The sequence below is a fragment of the Rutidosis leptorrhynchoides genome, chromosome 6 (genome assembly GCF_046630445.1).
Source record: "Rutidosis leptorrhynchoides isolate AG116_Rl617_1_P2 chromosome 6, CSIRO_AGI_Rlap_v1, whole genome shotgun sequence".
Classification (NCBI taxonomy): Eukaryota; Viridiplantae; Streptophyta; class Magnoliopsida; order Asterales; family Asteraceae; genus Rutidosis; species Rutidosis leptorrhynchoides.
This window is the reverse complement of record NC_092338.1, coordinates 155,156,724-155,184,233: the sequence shown is the minus strand read 5'-3', so window position 1 is coordinate 155,184,233 and position 27,510 is coordinate 155,156,724. Positions and strand designations below refer to the sequence as shown.

The 27,510-nt window shown below is 31.9% G+C and overlaps 2 protein-coding genes across 2 annotated transcripts; one reads left to right on the top strand and one right to left on the bottom strand.

Annotated features, from left to right (window-relative positions):
• Window positions 1–11,058: 11,058 nt before the first annotated feature.
• LOC139853209 (cullin-1-like) lies at window positions 11,059–16,679 on the top strand. The gene is made up of 18 exons (XM_071842589.1): window positions 11,059–11,212; window positions 11,782–11,948; window positions 12,102–12,201; window positions 12,434–12,667; window positions 12,745–12,948; window positions 13,350–13,427; window positions 13,503–13,592; window positions 13,676–13,756; window positions 13,839–13,898; window positions 14,006–14,125; window positions 14,210–14,359; window positions 14,450–14,505; window positions 14,597–14,717; window positions 14,996–15,157; window positions 15,248–15,391; window positions 15,506–15,724; window positions 15,832–15,999; window positions 16,245–16,679. Exons 2-18 carry the CDS (start codon window positions 11,809–11,811, stop codon window positions 16,344–16,346), a joined length of 2,229 nt encoding a protein of 742 aa, XP_071698690.1. The 5' UTR covers window positions 11,059–11,212; window positions 11,782–11,808; the 3' UTR covers window positions 16,347–16,679.
• Window positions 16,680–17,630: 951 nt separating this feature from the next.
• LOC139856160 (cysteine-tryptophan domain-containing zinc finger protein 7-like) lies at window positions 17,631–26,703 on the bottom strand. Its single transcript, XM_071845409.1, has 13 exons — window positions 26,270–26,703; window positions 25,319–25,391; window positions 25,103–25,233; window positions 24,167–24,553; window positions 22,707–23,809; window positions 21,643–22,037; window positions 20,038–21,242; window positions 19,641–19,783; window positions 19,376–19,533; window positions 18,924–19,084; window positions 18,176–18,614; window positions 17,971–18,078; window positions 17,631–17,869 (listed from the first exon to the last, which is right to left on the bottom strand). Exons 1-11 carry the CDS (start codon window positions 26,519–26,521, stop codon window positions 18,429–18,431), a joined length of 4,194 nt encoding a protein of 1,397 aa, XP_071701510.1. The 5' UTR covers window positions 26,522–26,703; the 3' UTR covers window positions 17,631–17,869; window positions 17,971–18,078; window positions 18,176–18,428.
• Window positions 26,704–27,510: the final 807 nt, after the last annotated feature.

Genomic DNA, 27,510 nt, shown 5'->3' with positions numbered 1-27,510 from the left:
GATATAACAAGATCAAAAGCTAAAAAGCTTGATCCCATGATAATGATGATGAATTCGTGAATAAGAAAGAAAAAGGAAGAAAGAAATTTAAGAAACTTACAAGTTCTTAAGCTTTTAGTGTGAGAAAGTTAGAGAGAAAACTTGAGAGAAAATGTGTGTGTGTTGAGAAATGAAATGAAGTGTGAAATGAGGATGAAGTTTAAGGGTGGTGGGATGGTATGGTCTATGGTGGTGGTACAATGGTGATGTAGGCATGTTGGAAGGCATGGTGTATGGAGTTAAAATGTGTAAGTAATACGAGTAGTACATAAGCATGCTTAATCTTATCTTAATTCATAAATGGACTTTGTCTTTTATTAAATGAGCTAATCAATCCATTAACTAGCCCACTAAACTAGTTCATTTACTTGAGTAGGGTGGGCCTAAGTCCATTAAGGTGATAAGTCCATTAAGATTAACTAGTGTGCATTAGTAAAATACTAAGTGTAATTAAGGAACCAACAAGCCAAGTAATTGTCATTAAGAAATAACAATTAAGATTAAGTAGTCATAATGCTCCAATTATGACAAAAGTTTAACGTGTACTAAGTACGTATCTCGTTCTAAACGACAAGTGACACTAACAGTCATAAATGCATTCGAGAATCAAGTTAAGTGATTAAGCACTTAATAACACATTGTAAGGTATTAACAAAAGTAATTAACATGGATAATGATTCCAGAATGTTATCTGGCTCAGTACGTACATATACGCAGTTTCATGAAAGTATAAAGCATAAATGTAAGTCGAAAAAGTCGGGTCGTTACAACATTTGTGTAGTAATTAAAGCCCTTGTGATCTCTGGAAATAAGCTTTTGAAATATGCAAGAGGGTCAGCTTCAAATGCTCTTCAATGCTTGCCTTTTCTAGTGAGATTCAAAAATTAGCCGTTGTCACACGGTCATAGGCACGGTCGACCGTGGTTCGACCGTGCGTGCTCCAGTCCAAAAATATGTATTCGTTGTATAGCCGTTTGACTCAGATTTGAACATCACATTTTGAAACCTTTACTCCATCTAGCACCTGCAAAAGAAATCCAACATCCTATACAAGTACTATATGCATTAAGTGTGTGAGATTTGGTCTTATTGAGTGAAAATGACATAACATTCCAAAAGTGGTAAACCCAACATTCTTGGAGAAGTGTCTTGATTGATATTTTGGGTAATCTAAGTTTGGTCAAGACTTAGTTAGCCACATTAATGCATTTGGTTGAATCCTAAAGACTAGTCAACATGTCATTAACTTCCTAGTTTCAATTAATCACAAGTCATATTCATTTTAAGATTAAGTAGAGATTAATTGAATGATGTCTTTCTAAAATAAACATTAAGTGTGTAAAGACATCAAAGTTAAGTCATACTTGAACAAGTAATCACAATGTGTTACTTAGACAAGACCAAATAGATAATTGACCATTATTCCTTTATGAACCATTTTACACTTAATTTATTGGAGTAAACTAGTTACTTGAATCATAGCATTCTAACTAGTAAACACATAGCAAGCATAGCAATCAAGTTGGCAAATTGATGAGTATTAAACATATTAGTAAGTAGCAAGTAATACTCACACATAGCAAGAGATAATTATTCTAAAATCAATCATATAGATATTTGCACAACACTATGGTTTAAGCTTTAGCAAGCTTACTTGCAATATAACATATTGCATGATTAATGTGTAAGCACGCATTAATGTCCAACACATGCACAAGGGAAGAGCAATCTCTAGTTGGGACTTGGTGACCATCCTAAATGTATCTAAGTGTATTTTAGTATTACAAGTCTTTACTCAAAACCATTGTTCTTCATTTAGCCTTAATTTTGAAATGTCCCGTTCTTATTGATTAAAAACGTTCCATATTAATTGATTTCGTTGCGAGGTTTTGACCTCTATATGAGACGTTTTTCAAAGACTGCATTCATTTTAAAACAAACCATAACCTTTATTTCATCAATAAAGGTTTAAAAAGCTTTACGTAGATTATCAAATAATGATAATCTAAAATATCCTGTTTACACACGACCATTACATAATGGTTTACAATACAAATATGTTACAACAAAATAAGTTTCTTGAATGCAGTTTTTACACAATATCATACAAGCATGGACTCCAAATCTTGTCCTTATTTAAGTATGCGACAGCGGAAGCTCTTAATAATCACATGAGAATAAACATGCTTAAAACGTCAACAAAAATGTTGGTGAGTTATAGGTTTAACCTATATATATCAAATCATAATAATAGACCACAAGATTTCATATTTCAATACACATCCCATACATAGAGATAAAAATCATTCATATGGTGAACACCTGGTAACCGACATTAACAAGATGCATATATAAGAATATCCCCATCATTCCGGGACACCCTTCGGATATGATATAAATTTCGAAGTACTAAAGCATCCGGTACTTTGGATGGGGTTTGTTAGGCCCAATAGATCTATCTTTAAGATTCGCGTCAATTAGGGTGTCTGTTCCCTAATTCTTAGATTACCAGACTTAATAAAAAGGGGCATATTCGATTTCGATAATTCAACCTTAGAATGTAGTTTCACGTACTTGTGTCTATTTTGTAAATCATTTATAAAACCTGCATGTATTCTCATCCCAAAAATATTAGATTTTAAAAGTGGGACTATAACTCACTTTCACAGATTTTTACTTCGTCGAGAAGTAAGACTTGGCCACTGGTTGATTCACGAACCTATAACAATATATACATATATATCAAAGTATGTTCAAAATATATTTACAACACTTTTAATATATTTTGATGTTTTAAGTTTATTAAGTCAGCTGTCCTCGTTAGTAACCTACAACTAGTTGTCCACAGTTAGATATATAGAAATAAATCGATAAATATTATCTTGAATCAATCCACGACCCAGTGTATACGTATCTCAGTATTGATCACAACTCAAACTATACATATTTTGGAATCAACCTCAACCCTGTATAGCTAACTCCAACATTCACATATAGAGTGTCTATGGTTGTTCCGAAATATATATAGATGTGTCGACATGATAGGTCGAAACATTGTATACGTGTCTATGGTATCTCAAGATTACATAATATACAATACAAGTTGATTAAGTTATGGTTGGAATATATTTGTTACCAATTTTCACGTAGCTAAAATGAGAAAAATTATCCAATCTTGTTTTACCCATAACTTCTTCATTTTAAATCCGTTTTGAGTGAATCAAATTGCTATGGTTTCATATTGAACTCTATTTTATGAATCTAAAAAGAAAAAGTATAGGTTTATAGTCGTAAAAATAAGTTACAAGTCGTTTTTGTAAAGGTAGTCATTTCAGTCGAAAGAACGACGTCTGGATGACCATTTTAGAAAACATACTTCCACTTTGAGTTTAACCATAATTTTTGGATATAGTTTCATGTTCATAATAAAAATCATTTTCTCAGAATAACAACTTTTAAATCAAAGTTTATCATAGTTTTTAATTAACTAACCCAAAACAGCCCGCGGTGTTACTACGACGGCGTAAATCCGGTTTTACGGTGTTTTTCGTGTTTCCAGGTTTTAAATCATTAAGTTAGCATATCATATAGATATAGAACATGTGTTTAGTTGATTTTAAAAGTCAAGTTAGAAGGATTAACTTTTGTTTGCGAACAAGTTTAGAATTAACTAAACTATGTTCTAGTGATTACCAGTTTAAACCTTCGAATAAGATAGCTTTATATGTATGAATCGAATGATGTTATGAACATCATTACTACCTTAAGTTCCTTGGATAAACCTACTGGAAAAGAGAAAAATGGATCTAGCTTCAACGGATCCTTGGATGGCTCGAAGTTCTTGAAGCAGAATCATGACACGAAAACAAGTTCAAGTAAGATCATCACTTGAAATAAGATTGTTATAGTTATAGAAATTGAACCAAAGTTTGAATATGATTATTACCTTGTATTAGAATGATAACCTACTGTAAGAAACAAAGATTTCTTGAGGTTGGATGATCACCTTACAAGATTGGAAGTGAGCTAGCAAACTTGAAAGTATTCTTGATTTTATGTAACTAGAACTTGTAGAATTTATGAAGAACACTTAGAACTTGAAGATAGAACTTGAGAGAGATCAATTAGATGAAGAAAATTGAAGAATGAAAGTGTTTGTAGGTGTTTTTGGTCGTTGGTGTATGGATTAGATATAAAGGATATGTAATTTTGTTTTCATGTAAATAAGTCATGAATGATTACTCATATTTTTGTAATTTTATGAGATATTTCATGCTAGTTGCCAAATGATGGTTCCCACATGTGTTAGGTGACTCACATGGGCTACTAAGAGCTGATCATTGGAGTGTATATACCAATAGTACATACATCTAAAAGCTGTGTATTGTACGAGTACGAATACGGGTGCATACGAATAGAATTTTTGATGAAACTGAACGAGGATGTAATTGTAAGCATTTTTGTTAAGTAGAAGTATTTTGATAAGTGTATTAAAGTCTTTCAAAAGTGTATAAATACATATTAAAACACTACATGTATATACATTTTAACTGAGTCGTTAAGTCATCGTTAGTCGTTACATGTAAGTGTTGTTTTGAAACCTTTAGGTTAACGATCTTGTTAAATGTTGTTAACCCAATGTTTATAATATCAAATGAGATTTTAAATTATTATATTATCATGATATTATCATGTATGAATATCTCTTAATATGATATATATACATTAAATGTCTTTACAACGATAATCGTTACATATATGTCTCGTTTAAAAATCATTAAGTTAGTAATCTTGTTTTTACATATGTAGTTCCTTGTTAATATACTTAATGATATGTTTACTTATCATAGTATCATGTTAACTATATATATATCCATATATATGTCATCATATAGTTTTTACAAGTTTTAACGTTCGTGAATCACCGGTCAACTTGGGTGGTCAATTGTCTATATGAAACATATTTCAATTAATCAAGTCTTAACAAGTTTGATTGCTTAACATGTTGGAAACATTTAATCATGTAAATATCAATCTCAATTAATATATATAAACATGGAAAAGTTCGGGTCACTACAAATTTGTCACTTAGTAATCTTTAATTGTAACTAGTGTTCTGGTGACATTAGCCTATTGTGTGTTGGTACTTGGTGATTATCCTAAGAATGTCTAGATAAGTTTTAAGATCACAAGTTATTGATTAACACTTATGTGTTATGACTAATTATGGTTAATTTATCATTAAGATGTAATTAAGCGTAATTAACCAAGATTAGTGTTTTTATGACCAAGACTCAATTGAGTATGGAAAGGACATCTATTCTAAGCGTGTTGAAAAAGGTTTCATGAATTATAGATGTTGGGAAGTGGTCAAACTAAAGACAGAAGATTCTGCGGTCGCACTACGATTGACCTTGGTGGCAGCCGTGCAACTTGTTTTCACAAAACTGCGTTGCAGATTCAGTCTGGGCTTCTACGGCTAAGTGTACGGTTGACCGTACTTTGACCGTGTGTTTTAGTGATCTTTATTTTCATTCTTTAAGTTTTGTTTGACTTGGTCATTTGCAAGATCAAGTATTGATTAGTGTGTTAAGATGTCGATCATCACTTATGCATATGTGTGTGTCATCATCAAAACAAACTTTGGTTAAGTATCATTCATAACTTAGTCGATTAGTCCATTAACCAACATTCAACCAACAATAATATTCTTTCCATAGCCGCATATGAGATGTATATAAATAACACGATAAATTAAAATATTTATTAATATGAATTAACTAAAAACGAAGGTCTTACATTAGTAACTCTAAATTGATGAAATGTATTCCAACTTTCATAAATAATTACAACCACTCAATTTCAAATTTAAAATATATATATATATATATATATATATATATATATATATATATATATATATATATATATATATATATATATATATATATATATATATATATATATATATAAAACAATAAAAAAATAATGCAATATATTTTTAATTGATTGGTGATTAATTAATAACCTTTTTTCGATCTTTTCTTTTCTTGTCCGACTTTGCACATTTAGCTGTCTTCTTTTTTATTTTAACTACAATGAAATGAAAAGCACAAACTATTATAAGAAACAATTGATAAAATTGGGTTGATAGTTAATGATCATCTCTATAGTATTTTTGAAGATTTAAAAGTAATTCCAGTTATATCGTTAATCGAATCTTAAATCAACAAAGCTTAAAAACTATACATTCTTTACAATGAATGTTGAAATAATAATAATAATAATAATAATAAAATTGTAGTTCATTTACTTGTACCTCCACAACAAATTTCTCTTCATCAGTATCATTGGAATGAGTTTGTTGACGGTATGTAGTCTAACCGATTTTTCTTTTTTGTTTACTTATATTCTTCATTTTCATTATCTTTAATTATAATGGTTAGACTTTGATTATAACTTTCATAAAATCAAAGAACATAAAGACTTATTTATAGGTTAGACCAACATCGAATTCAACATTTGTGCTTAATCAGTTAGACCAATTATGTGAGGATCCAAAAATTATATTATACACATTTACTGTATATATATATATTTTGATTGGGAGTAAATGTGTTAGTTAACAATAATTTAAAACATTTATTATAGTCTTTGAAGACTTTGCGAAAGTTTTGGAATGAATATTGGTAATTTATGCGTTTTCATTATTGACCTGTTAAGCACAAGTATATTTTCTAAATTAAATAAGTTGATCAAATTATATAGATGTGATATTTTAAGAGAATATTCACCAATCATCAATTTGTATAATATATCAGTTTAAATATCCTAAATGCTTGTCATCTATACTTTCATCTTGACATTAAAGTGCATTAATGGTCATAAAGGGTCAACTTTTTTTAATTTGGGATATCTAAATAACGTGATTCTCCAGACCACCCTCATGCCTAAATTATTTTGGTCAACCTGTATTTTTGACCCTATATTATACTAATTTACATATATACCTTGATTGGGAGTAAATGTGTTAGTTAACAATAATTTAAAACATTTATTATAGTCTTTGAAGACTTTGCGACAGTTTTGGAATGAATGTTGGTAATTTATACGTTTTCGTCATTGACCTGTTAAGCACAAGTATATTTCCTAAATTAAATAAGTTGATAAAATTATATAGATGTGATATTTTAAGAGAATATTCATCAATCATTAATTTGCACAATATATCGGTTTAAATATCATAAATGCTTGTCATCTATACTTTCATCTCGACTGCATTAATGGTCATAAAGGGTCAACTTTTTTAATTTAGAATATCTAAATAAGCTGATTTTCCAGACCACCCTCATGCCTAAATTATTTTGATCAAACTGTATTTTTGAAACCCATATATTATGCTTATTTATATTTATATATATACTTTGAATGAGAGTAAATGTGTTAGTTAACAATAATTTAAAACATTTATTATAGTCTTTGAAGACTTTGCGACAGTATTGGAATGAATGTTGATAATTTATGCATTTTCATCATTAGCCTGTTAAGCACGAGTATATTTCCTAAATTAAATAAGTTGATCAAATTATATGGATGTGATATTTTAAGAGAATAATCATCAATCATCAATTTGTATAATATATCTGTTTAAATATCCTAAATGTTTGCCATCTATACTTTGATCTCGACAATTAAAGTGCATTAATGGTCATAAAGGGTCAACCATTTAATCTCGACAATTATATACTTTCATTTATTTGAAATTTGAAAACAGTCCGTCATTTCATTGTATTATAAGGGTATTTTTGTGATCAACTAATTAAAGGCCAAGATTATGAGGTCATAATCAAGATTAGGAAAGAATCAATGGTCTAGATCATTGGATGACTATGATTAGTTGTGTCTACTTCAAATGACCTATTTTACTCTTTGTTATTATAGTTAAAAGGGATTAATTGATGAGAAAATTGCGCGGATAGTCCCTGTGGTTTGTAGCACCCAGCATGGATAGACAAAGTTGGTGATTTGAGTGTGGATAGTTCGTGTGACTTAAAAGTGGAGCAACGATAGCCCACTTCACTAACACTGTTAACCTTTTTCGTTAAAACTGATCATGTGCCAAGCATGTGAGGGTAAATTCATCATTTTACGTACCTTCTACCCCATTTCATATCCTTCATCATTCTTCATGTATTTCATGCTTTTTTTTTCAGATCTGTAATCAAAACCACATCTACACTGTCTCAAAATTCATACCTCTTAAATACACAAATCAAAATTCAAGTTATCAAACATTCTAAAATATAAATGCAATGCCGACATGTATATTAATTACCCTCCACTTAAGCTCTTCAAATTCTCTACATATTTCTCGATACGGTCGACTGAAGGCTTCAATCCCTCATGTAACAAGATAACAAGATAACATAATGCAGTCGTGACAATTTCTCAATTAATATAATTATTGCTGTATTATATAAAGATATAATATAAATGTATACCTCATACGTGAATTACATTACAAATTAACATAAGATACGTGATTTGTTTCTCCTTGGGCTCAATATTAGCACGCTGAAGAGCCCATGTATCTTCTAAAAAATTGACCCAAGTATTCAGAACATTCACTTCTTGCTTACAGGAACCAAGTATCTTCTAATAAATTGACCCCAACTCTCAAAATCGATTATACAACACTCCTATAGCAGCGATTAACACTTTTTGTGAAGGATTCACTGCCAAAAACATCAACAAATTCCAGAATTCGTGATGAACAGTTGCGTGACTATGAAGATGAAGATGAAAATTGATGTTGAGATCCAGAGTGTTTTATCGATCAATTTTCTTTATAAAATCTATTGAAAATCAACATCATAACCTTCGCGAATCATAATCTCATCCAGAAAAGACATCTATACTTCAAATTTGAGCAAACTCAAATCGGTTGACTTTGTTAGTTTGAACTTTGACTCTTCGAATTTGATCTCAAATCTTCGAATGAAGATATGAGATTTTGCAAACGGATCAACGACATGATTTATAACATCTCCGCATTAATAGATTTCTCCAATTTGTTGAATCTGAAGTTGTAAATTGTTGAATCTTTTATGATTAGGTAGAAATATAAGATCTTCAAGTACATTAAGGTATTTAATTGGGTTAAAAAGATTTAGATTTTCAAGAAAGATAAGAAAGATTTAGGTAGAAAGATAAGATCTGCAGATTAGGTAGAAAGTTAAGAAAGATTTAGATTTAGACGAAGAAATGGAATTTAATTGGGTTTAAATATAAATATTTAATTTATTAATTTATTTATATTTGTTTTATATGTATATTAATACTTGTTCATTAAATATAAATATATTTAAGAGAAAATATGTGCAAATGATGAATTTACCCTCACATGCTTGACACATGATTCAGTTTTAACGGAAAAGGTTAACAGTGTTAGTGAAGTGGGCTATCGTTGCTCTACTTTTAAGTCACAAGGACTATCAACGCTCAAATCACCAACTTTGTCTATCCACGCTGGGTGCTACGAACCACAAGGACTATCTGCGCAATTTTCTCTTAATTGATTACCGATTGAAAATGATTAACTGTTAAAGTAAATTTAATTAAATTGGATAAATAATTAATGATTAAATCAAATTTAAATATTAAATACTAGTAATACAGTAATAAATAATTAAATATAATTAACTAATACTAAATAAGTAAAAATTAAATAAGTATAATTTTTTTTACGAATATATATAGTGTTTTAACCTAGACGAAGTAGATTTTAGAAGAGTATAAAAGAAGTAAATTAAAAAAAAAAATTCACAAACATCAGCTGAAAATTTTAACATTTAATAAAAAAACACTTTGTAATGAATGTTAATACTATATTATTTTGACTAGAAAATCCTCGAAAAATAACATTCATCACGATCAATGTTATACTGAACGTCAGCTATAACATTCGTCATAATTAATGTTATTCTTCGAACATTTTTTAGTCAAAATAATAACATTTATAATAAAGTGTCTGTTTTAAATGTTCATATTTTCACCCGATTTTCACATTTATAACTATAATTTTTTGTAAAATAAAAATTATTTTCTCCTTCACCATAAAATTCACTTTCTTCTTCATTAGTCCACTACCTTTCAAAAAAAAAAAAAAAAAAACCCCATTAACTATACTATCTATTAAATCTCTATAATCATGATGTCATAAATAAGGATTATCCAAACTTAAAAGAAATTCAAAAATAAAAAGAAAAAATGTAAGCCTTTCATGATGATGTCATTAATATAATATATATTTTTAATATAAATATTGACATGTTAATTATACGATCTTTTCTACAAAACACCCAATGAATACACGTACAAATTTTGAAGCATATTGTACAACTTTTATATAATAATTGTATTTTGATTTAAAAAAATTCAAGAGACAATTGTTAGTTACCAATAATTATTAATTATTATTCAAAATATAAATACTCAATTATTATTATTATTATTATTATTATTATTATTATTATTATTATTATTATTATTATTATAATTGTAATTATTATTATATTATTAATATTTAAATATGGATTCTTTTTACGGGATTAATTGCATTACATATGTTTGCGAAATTACATGTTTCAATATGTTTGTAAAAACAACGACAAATTTCTTAGTCGAAATCCGTAGTTGCACGAGTTATTAAACTAAATGTTTTAAACATTACATTTACATTCACTTAATACATAAAACATATTATTAACTGTTTCATTTAAATAAATCCGTAATTTTACGAGTTCTTTCGCTAGTATTATATTATACTGTAAATAAAAATAAATAAAAATAAATAAATAGATCACAAAGATCGGGGGGTTACAATTGAGCGCATCACAATGTCACAATGATCTGTTGTATCAAAGATTTTATTGATTGATGGGGGTTACAATTTAAATAAAACAAATATTATATCACCGTCACAAAAAGCCCATTAAATACCTCGACAAATCTATAAAAGAAGGAAAAAAAGTTGAATTCAACATCCAAACCCCAGAATGGGACTCCGCCTCTCATATTGATTCTCTTTTTCTCCCTAAATCGACCAATCATCGCTTTTTATCCTTTTTTTCTCTTTAATCTCCGATTCTTTTCGCTCATCATCGAATTGCAGGTATGTTTTTCGATATAATAATCAGTTATTATTATTATTGCGGCTTGTAATTAATTTATCAGTTGGAGAACTTATTTTTTAGGGTTTCTTTTTCGATTTTACGGTTTTAATCGCTTTGTTGTACCTTTATATGTTGCTTATCGTTGAATGATTATGTTAGTTCTAAACTAGGGTTTGACTAATGCCTTTGATTTTAGGGTTTGTATCTGTGTGTACATTTGCATATATATTTCTAATGTTTAGAGTTATTATTTATCGGCATACATTATATTTGTATACATATATCTGTTGTATATTATGTATCCTGATTTTCGTACTATTTATAATTTATAGTATTGAAACATACTGTCTAGGGTTATTATTTATAGGCATACATTATATTTGTATATTTGTATACATATATCTGACGTGTATGTGTAATAATGTATCTGCATACATTATATATTTGACGTATGTATGTATATTGTGTATCCTGATTTTCGTACTATGTATAAATTATAGTATTGAAACATACAGTTTATGCTTGTGATGATACTTATACCAATTATATATAATTTTTAATGGATCAGTTGCTCTTGTACTGAAGAAGTGTGATAATGACGATGTCTCATACGAAAACTCCTATGGAGTTGAATGAAGGATGGAGCTTCATGCAAAATGGGATAACAAAGCTGAAGAAAATCTTGGAAGGGCTCCCAGAACAATTTTCCTCAGAGGAATACATGATGCTATACACGTATACCGATATATATATTTTTTTATTTTTTCACACACACACACACACACACACTAACATGCATAATTGACGTTCATAATTGACGTATTGTAAAAGTCTCACTTGATTGTTGATGATCTTGACTTGTTATGTTGTTTGTACTCTTGTCTCCAGAACCATCTATAACATGTGCACTCAAAAGCCTCCCCATGACTATTCCCAACAGTTGTACGATAAGTATAAGGAAGCATTTGAAGAGTATATTCGTTCCACGGTAATCCTCTATATTTTGTTTTAGGTGTTAGAATTAATCGGTAATATCGACAAAAGAACCTGTGAATTGTGAGATTAAGAGAAAGTAGCAGTGTAGTATATTAGCAGACACCATGCTCAGCATGTACAGACTCATACAGGTGGCAGTTAATCGAGGAACTTATAGGCTATATCTACCTTATGATAGCTCATATATAAAGGTTAACATTTTGTTTATTATGTCCTTTTTGAAGGTTTTGCCATCATTAAGAGAGAAGCATGATGAGTTTTTGTTGCGGGAGCTTGTGAAGCGATGGGCAAATCATAAAGTAATGGTTAGGTGGCTGTCTCGATTTTTCCATTACCTTGATCGTTATTTCATATCTCGGAGGTCCTTACCTGCCCTGAATGAAGTTGGTCTGATATGTTTTCGTGAATCGGTTTATGAGGAGACTAAGGGTAAAGCTAGAGATGCGGTTATTGCCCTAGTAAGTTGTTTTATGTACTTGTTTACTAATCTCATTGTCTGTTATGTGATGTGAAGTTAACAGTTTTTATGATCTAGATTGACCAAGAACGAGAAGGAGAGCAAATTGACAGAGCATTACTGAAGAATGTTCTTGATATATATGTCGAGATTGGGATGGGACAAATGGATCACTATGAAAATGACTTTGAAACTTTCATGCTCTCTGATTCAGCGGCTTATTATTCTCGAAAAGCATCCAACTGGATTGTAGATTTCTCTTGTCCTGAGTATATGTTAAAGGTAAATTTTTTTTATTAGAAATTGTATGCTGACTTCTGATGTTTTTACTCAAACGGGTCAAATGGTGCAAGTCAAATGATATATTTGAAAAAGAAGTTAGTCTGATTGGTTGAATAGGTTGGAAGTCATATGAAATCTATCTAAATTCATAAAGGCTTTCATGTTACTTTATTATGGATGTTTAATTTATAGTCCCAAATAATATTATTTTGCACAGTATTGATCCGTTTCCTTCTAAAAATGGATAAACACACTGTTGCATATCGCCCCAGTTGTATAGGTTTTGATATGTAACTGTTTGGCCCATTACCTAACCTTCAATGTTTTTGCTGTCTTTGAAGTTTCTGCTGACATTGTTGTTGCTGTTTGTAATACTTTTGACTGATTTTTATTGAATGCAGGCTGAGGATTGTCTAAAAAAGGAGAAAGAGAGAGTTCTCAACTATTTGCATTTGAGTAGTGATCCAAAGCTCATAGAGGTTAGTTCTTACAGTAAATTTATGGTGTTGCAAAATTATGAATCACTTATTAATGTTATTTAATTTGTTTTTCAGAACGTGCAAAATGAATTGTTGGTTGTATATAGCAGTCAGTTGCTAGAGAAAGAGCATTCTGGATGTCGTACATTGCTTCGGGATGATAAGGTAGTTTGGTTTCTTACATTTTAATTTGCACGTTGAGTCCTTAATAGTTAACTAAACTATCATCTTTCCTAACAAACAAACAGGTGGATGATCTCTCAAGAATGTATAGACTGTTTAGCAAAATTCCTAAAGGATTGGAACCTGTTGCTAATATGTTCAAACAGGTAATACTTTTGTCTTATGAAGTATTGTAGTTCACACTTGCTATTGCATTTCTCACACTTTGATCATTCTTTTGGATTTCAGCATGTTACTGCTGAAGGAATGGCTTTAGTCCAACAGGCTGAAGACGCTGCAAGCAACAAGGTAACAATCACACCTTTTAAAGAACCTGCATTATGTTACCACATTTTTTTGTAAAGCACATCTCGAGTTATTGAATAGTTTTTAATGATCAAATCATGTTTTTGCAGACCGAGAATGTTGGTGGTGGGCCACAGGAGCAGATTTTTGTTAGGAAAGTTATTGATTTGCATGACAAGTTCATGTCTTATGTTACTGATTGCTTCTCGAATCACACACTATTTCACAAGGTTAGCTTAGTATTTTGTTTTTTTTTTTTTGTTGTTTTTTGTTCTACTAAATCTAGAAGTTACCTTATTTTCAATTCTTTCCAGGCTCTGAAAGAAGCCTTTGAGGTTTTCTGCAATAAAGTTGTGGCTGGTAGCACTAGTGCAGAGTTGCTGGCTACTTATTGTGACAATATTCTTAAAAAAGGCGGTAGCGAGAAGTTGAGTGATGAAGCTATCGAAGAGACCTTGGATAAGGTATAGTTTGATACTGCTGTTATATGGTTTTGTTAATGATCATTTTATTTATAGAAGTGTTTAAAATTGGTGACCTTTTCTTTTACACAGGTGGTTAAGCTTCTTGCATACATAGGTGATAAAGATCTTTTTGCAGAGTTCTACAGGTGTGTAAATTAGAAGTTTTTTACTGTTCTTTAAAGTCATTTTTTTCTGGAACTTTAATTTAAGAATTCTGTTTTTTGTTTATGTGTGTAGGAAAAAACTGTCTCGGCGTTTACTTTTTGATAAGAGTGCAAACGATGATCATGAGAGGGTGATTCTTTCAAAGTTGAAGCAACAATGCGGTGGGCAGTTCACATCAAAGATGGAGGGCATGGTAAGTCGACTGTGTTTGTGTCATTTGTATAGGTGACAATTTCGACCGATATACTTTAGAGTGAGCCAATTATGGGTGTGGTTTTTCTTAAAGGGGTCAAATGAAAGTAGTTAAGCTGAAAGGGGAACAAAAGGGCGCAAAGTCTATTTTTACTAACATGCCAAGTCATTTAGTCACATGACTTGGTTCTTTGTCACTTGTCGACTCTGCTCATCTTGCTACTTTAGGCCATATGGTTAACGTTTTGCTATGTGTTGACTTTGGTGTTGTGGTTATAGGTAACGGATTTGACGTTGGCAAAGGAAAATCAGAATCGGTTTAGTGAGTACCTTTCTAATAATTCTGGTGCCAGCCCCGGGATTGATTTGACAGTCACTGTTTTGACTACGGGATTCTGGCCCACTTATAAATCCTATGATCTTTGCCTACCTCAAGAAATGGTATGATGTCCTTGAACTGTATTTTAAACATAGCGTTGGATATAATTTTATATATTTATATTTATAAAACTTTGTTTTAAAAAATTTCAGATCAAATGTGTTGAAGTTTTCAAGGAATTCTATCAGACAATAACCAAGCACCGAAAGCTTACTTGGATCTACTCTCTAGGGACGTGCAATGTAAATGGTAAATTTGATCAGAAAACCATCGAGCTCGTTTTGGGAACCTATCAGGTAATACTCGAGTAGAAGGGCCTTTGATTCAGTTTGGTTTTGTCCCCCCATTGAATACATAAATGTGTGTGGTCATCTTTTGACACGTGCGTTCTTGATTCTCTTTTTATTTAGGCTGCTGTGCTGTTGCTATTCAATGGTTCAGATAGACTAAGCTACTCAGATATCAAGCAACAGCTGAATCTTGCTGATGAAGATTTGGTGAGGTTACTCCAATCGCTAGCGTGTGCCAAATACAAGATTCTCATCAAGGAACCAGCCTCAAGAACCGTTTCTGAAACTGATTACTTTCAGTTTAATTCAAAGTTTTCTGATAGGATGAGGAGAATAAGAGTATGCATCCACTTAAACAACTATGTCTATTATATTCATTGGCTTTATTCTTTTTTAATGTTATTTATTGTTTTATGTTTGGTGACTTCTTTTGTTACATCAATCAGATTCCTTTGCCACCTGTTGACGAGAGGAAAAAAGTAGTGGAAGATGTTGACAAGGACCGGAGATATGCTATTGATGCTTCCATTGTCCGTATTATGAAGTCCCGAAAAGTTCTTGGTCATCAACAGCTAGTCACCGAGTGTGTGGAGCAGCTAAGCCGTATGTTTAAGGTATGCCATTCACATCCCTCATGCATCAACCCTATGCATTTTAGTAAAAAGTTTTGCCCTTGACATGAATAGGAAAACATCCGCTTACCTGTTTTTACCATTTTAGTTTATAAATGGGTTGACTTAACATTTTAGTGTGCGGAACAACTTGGGTTTTGTATCATCTAATACGCGATTCATTGCATAGTCTGATAGCAGTGTTTTTATAATGAGTAATTAATGGTATTGTAATATGATATATGCAGCCTGACTTCAAGGCAATCAAGAAGAGGATCGAGGATCTGATCACGCGAGAGTACTTGGAAAGAGACAAGGAGAACCCTAATCTCTTCAGATATTTGGCATGATCTAGAAACCACCTTAATGGATGCTGCCTGATAAGTAGTATTTGGTAATTACATTTTGTTGCGAAGGAGTAGAGCAAGTACAAACACGTATTTTGTGGTGTTGCTAGTGAAACATCTTTTTTTTCCCCCTTGCCTTGAAACGTTCACACGTTTTTGGTGTTTTTGTTTATCCTCTTTGAGGGTTAGGGTGAGAGATTGTGTTAACCATTTATCTTTGTGGATATATTTTCTTTGGCGCTGGGGGCTTTGTGCAGTTGACATATTGAAAAGCAATGTCAAGTATGACTTTTAAGTAAATGAACCGTTTTTCAAGGGTGCTTATAAATGGCACGCTTTTATATCGTTCTAATATTTTCGGTCGATTATGTCATTGCATTTTACGTGAAAACGCTGGAAACACTTTCCTCTACCTTGCAATTTTTCTTCTAAGATTATCGTTAAAGTGACTACAAATTTTCTTCCATTGATAAAAAAAAGATATGTAGTGCTGCTTGAATTCTGTTATATGAAATATTTGGCAGCATTGATTAACCATTCGATTTCATCCTTTCAATATAGAGGTCACAAGTTAATTTGTTAAAATTCGTTGATTTTTAAGCCTAAATTTCTATTTGTAATGCAATCATTGTTCAACAAAATAGTGACGAAATAAATGATTTATTAGGTGATGTAGGATGATTACTACAATTTTTACGAATTGCAATACGTATAAAAACAACTAGCATGTACTTGAATATTTCATATTAAGCTGCCCAAATTTTCACCCACCTTTCAACAGCCATTGGAAATTGGAATTGGAATTGTATTTCTTCCACCTTCGAATCTGCTACATATATAATAATTAGTCCAGTTTCTTTGTAATGCCTAATGTCTAAATTAATAGTGAAATATTGTCACTTGTACAAAAATAATGTTAAAAGTAAAGCTGTTTGTATAAACAATACAACTGTATAAACTAAATATATAAGGTGCAAGTATAATTGTATAAGGATAAAGGATAACAGATTTTATGATGAAGAATCTGTCACCAAAAAAAAAAAAAAAAAAAGCACAAAGATTCTATTATGGGAATATTTAAATTAGGTCTATAATTACCAGATTTTAAGCTAACAATGATGATTAAAAGCCCAACTTTATTGTTAACTTAATAGCCATAACCGCCTGTTAATTCAGTAACTTTGAGGTTATATTTTGTAGAATAGTACATACATTTTTTTGTACTTATTTGGCACAAACAAAATTATATCACTTATGAAAGCTCTTTGTGTGCCTTTAACTGTGTAAAAGGTGTGACATTTCATTTAACTAATAATAAATAAATTTGTAGGGAGCGTTTGCTCATTCAATTCATTCAGGTAAATACAAAGCTTTTGATAGAAACATTATTCCAAGTCATTTTCTCATACATACATTATGTTCCCAGGTCCTTTTTTGTGGACCTTTCTTATACAACCAAAAATGTGATACAAATCTCTGCCAAATCATCATCATCATCATCATCATGGTATTTCCCCACCATTCACCTGAAACAAAAATAGGCATCATTTTTATATTATAGTACTAACTTCCTTATCTCAAAGTTATTTATTTTTTATTTTTTACAAAAAGTAACACTGAAATGTACCTGTTAACCCATCTTCAACGCTACCATTCATTATTCACTTGAACGATTTCCTGCTACTGCTGAAAGTATTCTAACTCAACGACACCATTATATACAGAACACTATCAACTGCAACCATAAAACCAAAACGACAATTACTACTGATACAAAACTTTAACATATAAAAAAGGAAAAAAAGACTATTATTTATACGCAGTTTACGTACCTCAAAAGACGAACTTGATGTTCCGGCTTTCCAAAGATAACAAATTAACAAGTTTCAAAACCATCCTCACTAGAACGAACATTAATCTGATCAAAAATCTTATTATTTGATCAGTATTGGATCTCGAGTCCTTAGTTGTTACTGTACAGTTGCACAAATGGCGTTTGAGAAAATACACCAGATAGCATCTTCGCGTTTGTAGATCGATCCCCAAGATTGTGTCTAATCCTCAGATGAATCAAATTAACCGAAATTACCTACTAACTACTTCCATTGCAAAACGTACAAGTTGTAACAATCCTTCAATGTCTTGAAAGTGGAAATCAAGAGCTGGTTTGATTACTTCCTTATGATTTGCATGTTCCTGTTGTGAACCACACGCACCAAAAGCGTTCTGAGATCTTCTATGAGCTTCCATTGCAAAGTTTACATCTTGAGCCTACAATAAAGATATTTCATGTGTAAAAAAATTATAAGTTTTTAATTAGACCTAGAGGTTGACACTCGTGCAATGCGTCAAAACAGGAACCTTTAATTATGGGTTGGGTTAAAGCTAGTTGTGTATTTATGTCCATACTCTCAAATAGATAGGAAAAAAATGAAGTATTGTATTCAATTTTTGACTTCCGAACCTGTTTGAACTGCCAGCTATCTTTTATATCTTTAACCATTTCTGGTTTTTAGGTGAACCGGTCAAACTGAGTTCTATTTACAGCAAGATGTATTCGGTTTTTGAGTGTACACTTACAAAGGTAAGAATCCGTAAGAAGTTGGGCTTATTTCGAGCATCGATTACGTGGGTCCCACCGGTTTGAGGATCATTAGCACTCTTGGCGACGACAGCTTTGTCAACAGTCGTTGGGTTGTTCAAGTTATCGATATCAGAGGCAGATGAAGAAGGAGACTCACCTACAAATTCAAACCAACAACACTCTATTAAGTCATACGTAGTAATTTGCAACTATTACTTACTGTAAAAAAAAATGCACAACTTTTCTTTTAAAAAAAAAACATTTGTTTTCATGTAAAGTTCATCTATTTACTACCATTGAAGTTATCGATTTTTAAAAGTGGAAATAGCAATCTTGAAGATCAAGTGACAAAACTCAAAACTAAGTGAAATGGGTTGCTATGCCTATTTATTACAAATTACAGATAAAAATAAAAAGATTTTAGAAAACAAAGTAAAGACGAACATACCAGTAGGACCCGTTAGAGCCGTTTGCAGTTCTTGTCTATCCTTGGAGGCAGTGGGATGTAAAGAATAGACCACCTTCAAGTATGCCACCTCAGCTAATTTGTATGCGAGTGCTGCAGCAGCCATTTCTTTTGATTTCTCATATTCATGAGCAACATATCTACAATTACACAAAACAAAAATTAATTATTAACTTAATGATTAGATTAAAGTCAAAACTGTAAGCTCACGAGGATGGTTATATTAAATATTCCAGATGCGACTTACTCGCAAAGTTTTGCAGTGCTACTGTACATGTCAGTTGACTGAAGTAAATCGGTCTGATTGGATTCTAATAAAGAAGATCCGTAAAGAAACTTAAGGGCTGCTTGGAAATAAAGAGAATTACTCTCATTATTTGATCCATAATTCTGCAAAAATTAGCAAAGTTACATCATTCATCACAAATAATTATCTAGTAAAAAAATTATAAGAATGTGTACTCATATTTTGACACGCTAATTATATCAAATATAAAAAAATGTTTAGAAAGGAATTGTACCAGGTCAACCAAGACTGACCCGGCCTGTTCTGAGACCTGCCCATATTACTACCTCTAACAAACACTCTAAAAATGTACATCCAAACACCCCTTTAAAAAAGTAAGAAAATAAATTTCAAAAACCTTAAGACGATCAGCCATGTGTTTAAGAGCTTTCGCCTCTTTTATAGCACTTGAAGCCTGAGTTGATGATTCCCGTCTAAGCGGACTTGGTGTTCCCTTATGAACGTTAGGGGTCGGATGTCTTACACTCACCGATTGAGTGTCAGCTTTCTTTTTCAAATTGATCGTTTTTGGTCCATCACCATTTTCAACACCATTAACTAACAAACTATTACCGACAGTTTCTTTGTGTGACGGCTGTGGAGGGCGTAACAATGTTCCGTTTTGAACTTTACCGGAAGGTGGTAACGAGTTCGGTCTTCCCTTTACCGCCGTCCCATCTTTCTTTGACACTCGTTGACCGTAGCGTTCAACCGACACATTTAGGTTAGATTCTTGATCCGACGGTTGTTTTCTCGCAGAATTTTTCTTTGAAGCAGACCTGTTTTCACACTTATCAGGATTAACAGATGGTTTATCCTGAGATATCTTATGATTAACAATTTCGATATCAGATTTAGAACTTCGGTGTTTGTCTTTAGATCTCGAAGATGATCCTTTCCCACTTTTTCTCCTTTCCCCGTGACGGCCTTTAGCGGACGGTAATGCTTCAAATTCAAGAGAAGGCACAATTTCCGGTACGTCTAATTTCGTTTTGAAAGTCGTTGATTGGTTAGATCCTTTACAATCGTCCCCTCGATCTTTATTAGGATCTTGAGAATTGTCAACACTTTCATAGTTCCTTCTAGAAGATGTTAGCTTATCAGGATTTGAAATCCTTAAAGGAGATGAAGAAACGGACTCAACGGGTGACCCTTTTGCTTCCGGGTTATCGGTTTTAGTTTTATGAGACCCCGAAACCTTAGAAGAGCTTGAAGCGGTTTTAGCCATTGTGGCTTTCCTCTGTCGATTTTCACTCGTTTCTTCGATTTGGGCGTCATCAAATTCGCTCGATTTTCTTTTTCTCGCACCATCTCTTTCCTCACATTTTCCATTTAGATTTTTGGGATTTATACCCAAAACTTTGGATGCATATTTTGGATCTTGATGGTCCTTTAAAGGTAAATTAGAGCTGTTAACCGCCTTAAAGATAGCTCCATCATGGTCAGAAGCTCGATCTTTGTCGGTCCCACAATGACCATTCGTTTTTACTTTCTTGGAATCTCTAGAATAATCTTGACTACTCTCTCTTTTGTTTCTAATCTTAAATTGAAGAGCATTATTACCTGTGCAAGTGTAGAAACCAACAATAAATCTCAAAATGGCTTCTGTATAGGTCAAATGATAGTTGGCTGATCGGACCGAGCTGATCCCCAAGCAAAAAAAGTGTTTTTTTTTTTTTTTTTTACAAATAATTGAACTGCTATATTAATATTAGTACAGAATACAGATTCACAATTTTTTATATATTCAAATGAAGAAATTTAGGAGGCTTTATATGTTTGAATAAACTCCTGGCAGCATTTCACATGTTTCAGGTCATTTGCTTTGGCTGTTTTTTTAGTTTGTAGACTCTAGCTTAACCTTCATGACCCGTTAGAGTAAAATCAGAAACCATAACGATCCATTTGTGCATCGATGGGTAAAAAATTCCCCCTCAACATACAAAGGAAGTATTAAAAATACCTTCGTCAAAAAAGTTTTCGCGCATTTTCTTCTTTTCTTTATGCTTAAATCGGTGCTTTTCTGTAACGATACTACTAGACTGTCCAGAATCTTGAAAATCGAGTTCATTTACACGAGGAGACTGGTTTAAGCTTCTAGATACATTCGAGGTTTGAAGGTTCTTCTTTGTAGAATTAAAAGATGGAGACGGTCTTTCCAGTTTGGGTTCGTTCGGTGCATCGTTTGTTCCATGTTTTTTCTTCATACCAACTTGTTGACCAAAAGGTTGTTGGTGTCTTTGCGGGTCAGCATCCGGTTGTAAACCATGAACGGCCGGAGCTGCTGGCCCAAGAAAGTGGGTGGTTATAGCCTTTGTGGTTTCTTCTTGACTGATGCTACACCGGTTCATTCCAGGCCTATTCATGTGACAAGTTGGAATATAAAAAACACGTATATTTATTATAATCACAAAATATACTAAATTAGTGACAATTTTCTACAAGCATCTAGTTTTCACCTTCATTGTAACCATTATTACTGCGTATTATTACTATCATTACTATTACTATTGTAATATAGCAAAAAGAATGCTATGAGTTTGCAAGAAAGGGAGGATTGTAAGGTAAACATCATTAAGGGTGGCTAGTTTAAGACATACCTGAAACGGGTCGATTTGGGTTATAAAATTATACTCGTATTTCTTTGCTGACAGATCTAATTGGCAAAAATAGATAGGTAAAGAAAGTTGACCAAACAGATCGAATATGTACAATGTATTCTAATGTTTACAATCGCCTGAGCAGTATTATATAAGATTAATACTTTGTATTCAAAAGAAAAAGTAGGCAAAAAACGGTTTTGGCCTGTTTATCTGTCCCATTTTGACCAGAACTATAAACGTATCTATGTCAGACCCAAATTCGCTTGACTTGTGCCTATAAATTAACTACTATCCTCGACACTTGTTGCCCAAAATCACTCATATTTGCAAATTGAAGTGTTTCTCTTGATTCTCATTATGCATTTTAGGAAGGTACCGATAAGAAAGAAAACCGATAAATTAAAATTGTGAAAAAGAAACTTACAGCCAATTAAGCATGCTACAGAGCCATTTTTCAGGAAGGCTACCAGGATTCAGACCTGGTGGAAGAAGCCTCCATTTTTCACATTTGTCACAACAAACCCAATCTTCATTTACTACTGCAGCCACGGTTGCAGAACCAGGATCACAAATAGGCACACCATTTCCCGTTATAGGTGGGCCATGGCCCACAACAGGTCCTGTTACCGGAGGATATACTAATGAAGATGGTTTTACACCTTTTTTTTCTTTTAGTCTATCTTTTGACAATACGTCGCTTTCAAAAGTAAAACCTTTTTCAGTTACTTTGTCGTCCTTTGGCCTGTCCCCAAGAGGTTTATCCTCCAATGCCATGTCATCACCATCTTCAAGATCGGGATCAAGCTCCCCAAAGAAATCTTTATATGTTTCACTCACCTTTTCATTATTGTTTTTTGGATCCTCTACTTTCAACCTGCAAGTGTTCTTATCTTTTGAGAAAGATTCGTTCTTTACACTAACTTTCGAGGCTTCTGTACTTTGAAACCCATTTTCCGTACTTTTGCTTCCTTTTGATTTCTTTTTGCTTCTAGATGATGATGTCATCAATTTCGTGCCATCTTTTTCATGCGAAGTAGCTTTCTGAGCAGGCTTCTGCATTCGAGGCCTTAGTCCAGATTTTGATACATCCGATTCCGATTTTGTACGGAGAGTTACAACCTTTTCATCAGATATTACATTTTCAACCAAACCCTCGTTTCTACCATCATCGATCGAAACCGGATCTAAAGATTCTTCTTTTAGTACAAAAGCCGGTTTCGACAAAAGAGGAACCTTTAAAGCATTAGGCACAAGTTCTTCACAAGACATATCGGTAACAATTTCCTTCTTCGCCTTTATTGATTCAACCGAAGCAATGCAATTTTCGGTCTTTGGCTTCTTCTCAGATAAAACATCTTTATCAAATTTAGAATTAGATTTTTTAACCCTAAAAGTACTGTCTTGGCTTCTTTTATGCACGGACCCACAACTACTATCATCCTTTTTTTCTTTTTCAGTCAAGCACAAAAGATCATTCGGAAGAGGGGATAACAGTAAACCTCCAAAAACTGGAAATGACGTCATCATCTGTTGAAGAAATTAAGATAAAAATTGTATCTTTAAGCAATTTTAAATGATGAATAGAAGTAGCACCTAAAAATGGGTTGTATTGATCTCCAATGGTTCCAATCAAAACTTTGAACACTTAAAACAGTTTACATGAGTCGAAAGTAATTGTTTTATAAAATTATTTATTTATTATTACTATATTTATAATATAAAAAATATTTATTTATTTCTATAAAATTAATTTTTTTATAAAAATAAAAACAAGAGAAGATAGATGTTTGACATATTACTTGACAAGCCCAATTTGTCACCTCTAGAAAAAATATACAAACAATAACACAACCCACACACTCACACATAAGTGACATCACAAACCTCAAGAATACTAGTGGGAGATTCATCATGAGTGATGTCATGATATGAATCATCACTATCTACGGGACAAGCTTCTACCGAAGACGAAGGAGAGACGTCAAGGCCAAGTCCACTGTAGATTTCAGCCTTCTTTCGAGTCGACAAATTATCTGGTCCAACTTTGATTCGAACCTTTAGTGACTTTGGGTCACATGTGTTAGCCAACTTGTTACTAATGTGTCCATTGGAAGCAAGCCTATCACCACGTTTAACAGATGACATGTGCACTTCTTGTTTTAGTTTACCATTCATAGATGGACCTACCCTTGGTGCACCGTTACTCGAACCTGGTCCATTTCTTGTTGGCTGAGACGTATTTGGTGCCGAGGCCGAGTTATAACGACCACCCTGTGTGCAAACATAAATTAATACTGTGTGTATAACATGTAGCCCCACCATTAAAATTTCTTGGCCCACTATCAGTCAAACCACCTGGTCACTAGGCCCAATGTGAGTCAGACCGCTTAGCCAGTTTAGAACACGAAGATTTAAACGTATATCTTTTTTGAACTCGTTCCAGACAAAGTTTTAAGAAATCACAGTTCAGGAATTCAGCATTGTGCTGAAAATTGCATCATTCTATCAAGTTTTGTTAGTTATATGTTCACAGCATCTAAAAAACTAATAATCGAACCAAATTGGCCTCGCCTTATGGGTGTAAGTCAATGCTATAAGGGAGAATACATAGTTCAGCTTTGTAAAAACACTATTTAAGATGTATAAACAGCACTAACTATGGTATCAATGGAGTTATTAAAACGAAGATAATGTGGATGTTCAGAAACTTAAACATTATTAAAAGGGTTATTCATCTGAGTACCAATTGATTCTGAACATAAGTACAAACTTTTAGCGAAAAATTTTTAACTCTAGAATTATTAAGAAAAAAAAAGCTACCTCTATAAGCAGAGCATTTGAGGAGATGGATGCATTATTGGTAGGAACTTTGGGTGGCGTATTTGGATTAGGGCAAACAGGGGAACGCTGATAAGACGGAAGAAACGAACCGTATCCCCCAAACTTTGCCCCTGTATAAAAGTACAAATGCTAGAATCAGCATTACATCACTTCTAGTTTCAGAATTATCGATGACCAGCTGCTTGTTTAACTTACCCAAATTTTCAGCTGAAACTCCACCTTCAAAATCCTTCTGAAAATGTCCCAATACATCTTGAAGTTTCTCGTCCTTCAAAGAACAACAACAAGATACGTTAGAACAAAGAAGTACAGATTTTAAAAGGGTAAAACGAGAATCAAATTCAGTAAAAGTTATTTTGTAAAAACGTCCAATACGGTAAGCACATCTTTTGATCAAATTAAAAATTGTTACTTTACTTCATAAGAAGAAAAAAAACACCCTATTACACTGAATAGATACACAAACTCAAGAGATGATGCCAAGGCAACGAGAATCTTTTTGTTTATTTAAGGATTAATGAACAAAGAAAAATAAAGGTCACAGTTTTTATGTGTTTATATTAAATATTAAATATTTAGTATACGAGTCAAGATATTGCTTTTTTCGTTTATTGCTTAGCTACCAAACAAACATAACTACATGTATGTATGCATATAAATGCACCCCGGTATGATATTCGATATCATGAATTCGAATCTTATTACATGCATCCTTGCAGCATATATTCACACATAATTAGATATATAAATGCACGGCATTTAATTAGCGACTTGTCACTTGTTTAAATACATATGCCAAAATTCAAAAAACAATCCACAAAGTAACTAGCCTAAAATTCAAACCATTACAATCCAAACCTATATACAGGTTTAATCAATAATAAATAATCACCAAGCATCCAATAGTCATCAAGAGGAAGGTATAAACAAAAAGGTACTAAAGTAGCTATCAAAGTCCAATACCACAATTATCAAAGTGCAAAAAAATAATTCAAGTTGTTACATATAGATCTAACCATACAAAATATGGAAATTGCCTCAATACAATGTCTATCAAGTATATATAACAAAAATTGAGTAAGACAATTTACAAAATGAATAATTGAAACAATATGCAAATAGTAATTGAGATGAATTGTTCCTTACAAGATAAGAGAGAGCAACATCAGGGTCAATAGTTGAATTATCATCATCATCATCATCATCATCATCATCATCATCTTCATCATCATAATCACCATTGCTAAAATGATTATAATTATTATAATTGTTATTGTTATTATTGTGAAAACAAGCCTCTCCTTCAAATTCAGCTTCTAAATCCATATTTCTACCTTCAACACCATATCTCAAACTTAACCCCTTCCTACCATCATCTTTGCTCCCAACAGAAATCATCCAAAAACAAAAACCCCAAAAAATCTAATACACTTATTATTTTCTTTGTAATTTTTATTTTTTTTTTAATTATTGAAAACTAAAAAAGGGGAGAGAAAAAAAAAAACTGATATATCTCAATTAACAACAAAAACTTGCAATGAAACTTAAAAATCTCATCGACCCATTTTAGATAATCAAAAACCCATCAAGGAACTAACCCGAAACATCAAGATCGGAAACAATGATTATAATCACCAAATAAAGTAGTTACAAAAATTACAGAAATAATAGAAAAAGAAAAAAAAAATTGAGCTCAGGTTTCGATCTAAGATGAAAATTTGTTGTATTTGGTAACCTGTTTGTGTTAAAAATTGATGATCTTTTGTTATTAAAGCTCAAATCAATGAGCGATGATGAAAGAAACAAAAACGGAGGAGGCACTGGTTTTGTTGTACAGCTGCCGCTTTTATATTTTTTTTATATTTATTAATAGTAAGTATTAATTACATTAATTAATTAATTAATTACGGAGTAATTAATTATTACATTATTTATTTTTATTATTATTAATAATTAATAATGAAATGATCCGTGAAATTACGGGTTTGTTTAAACGAAACAATTTAATAACATGTTTTAGTTGGTAAGTGAATGTAAATACTAAATTCATTTATTTTAATGACCCGTTTGACTAAGAAACTTGTCGTTGTTTTTACACGTATATAGAGACATTTATTTTCGCATATATATGTAACTTAATTAATTTCGTAAAAAAATCCATATTTGAATATCAATAATATAATAATTATAATTATTATATTGAAAGTAAATAATAATAATAAAATTCGCTCAAAGTTGAATATTATTTATATTTTTAATAATGATAATAATTATTATTAATAATCAATGCCTTTAAAAAAAATTAGAAAATTAAAGTACAATTATTATATAAAAGTTGTACAATATGCTTTAAATTTTGAGTGTTCTGTAGAATATTTTACAATTTA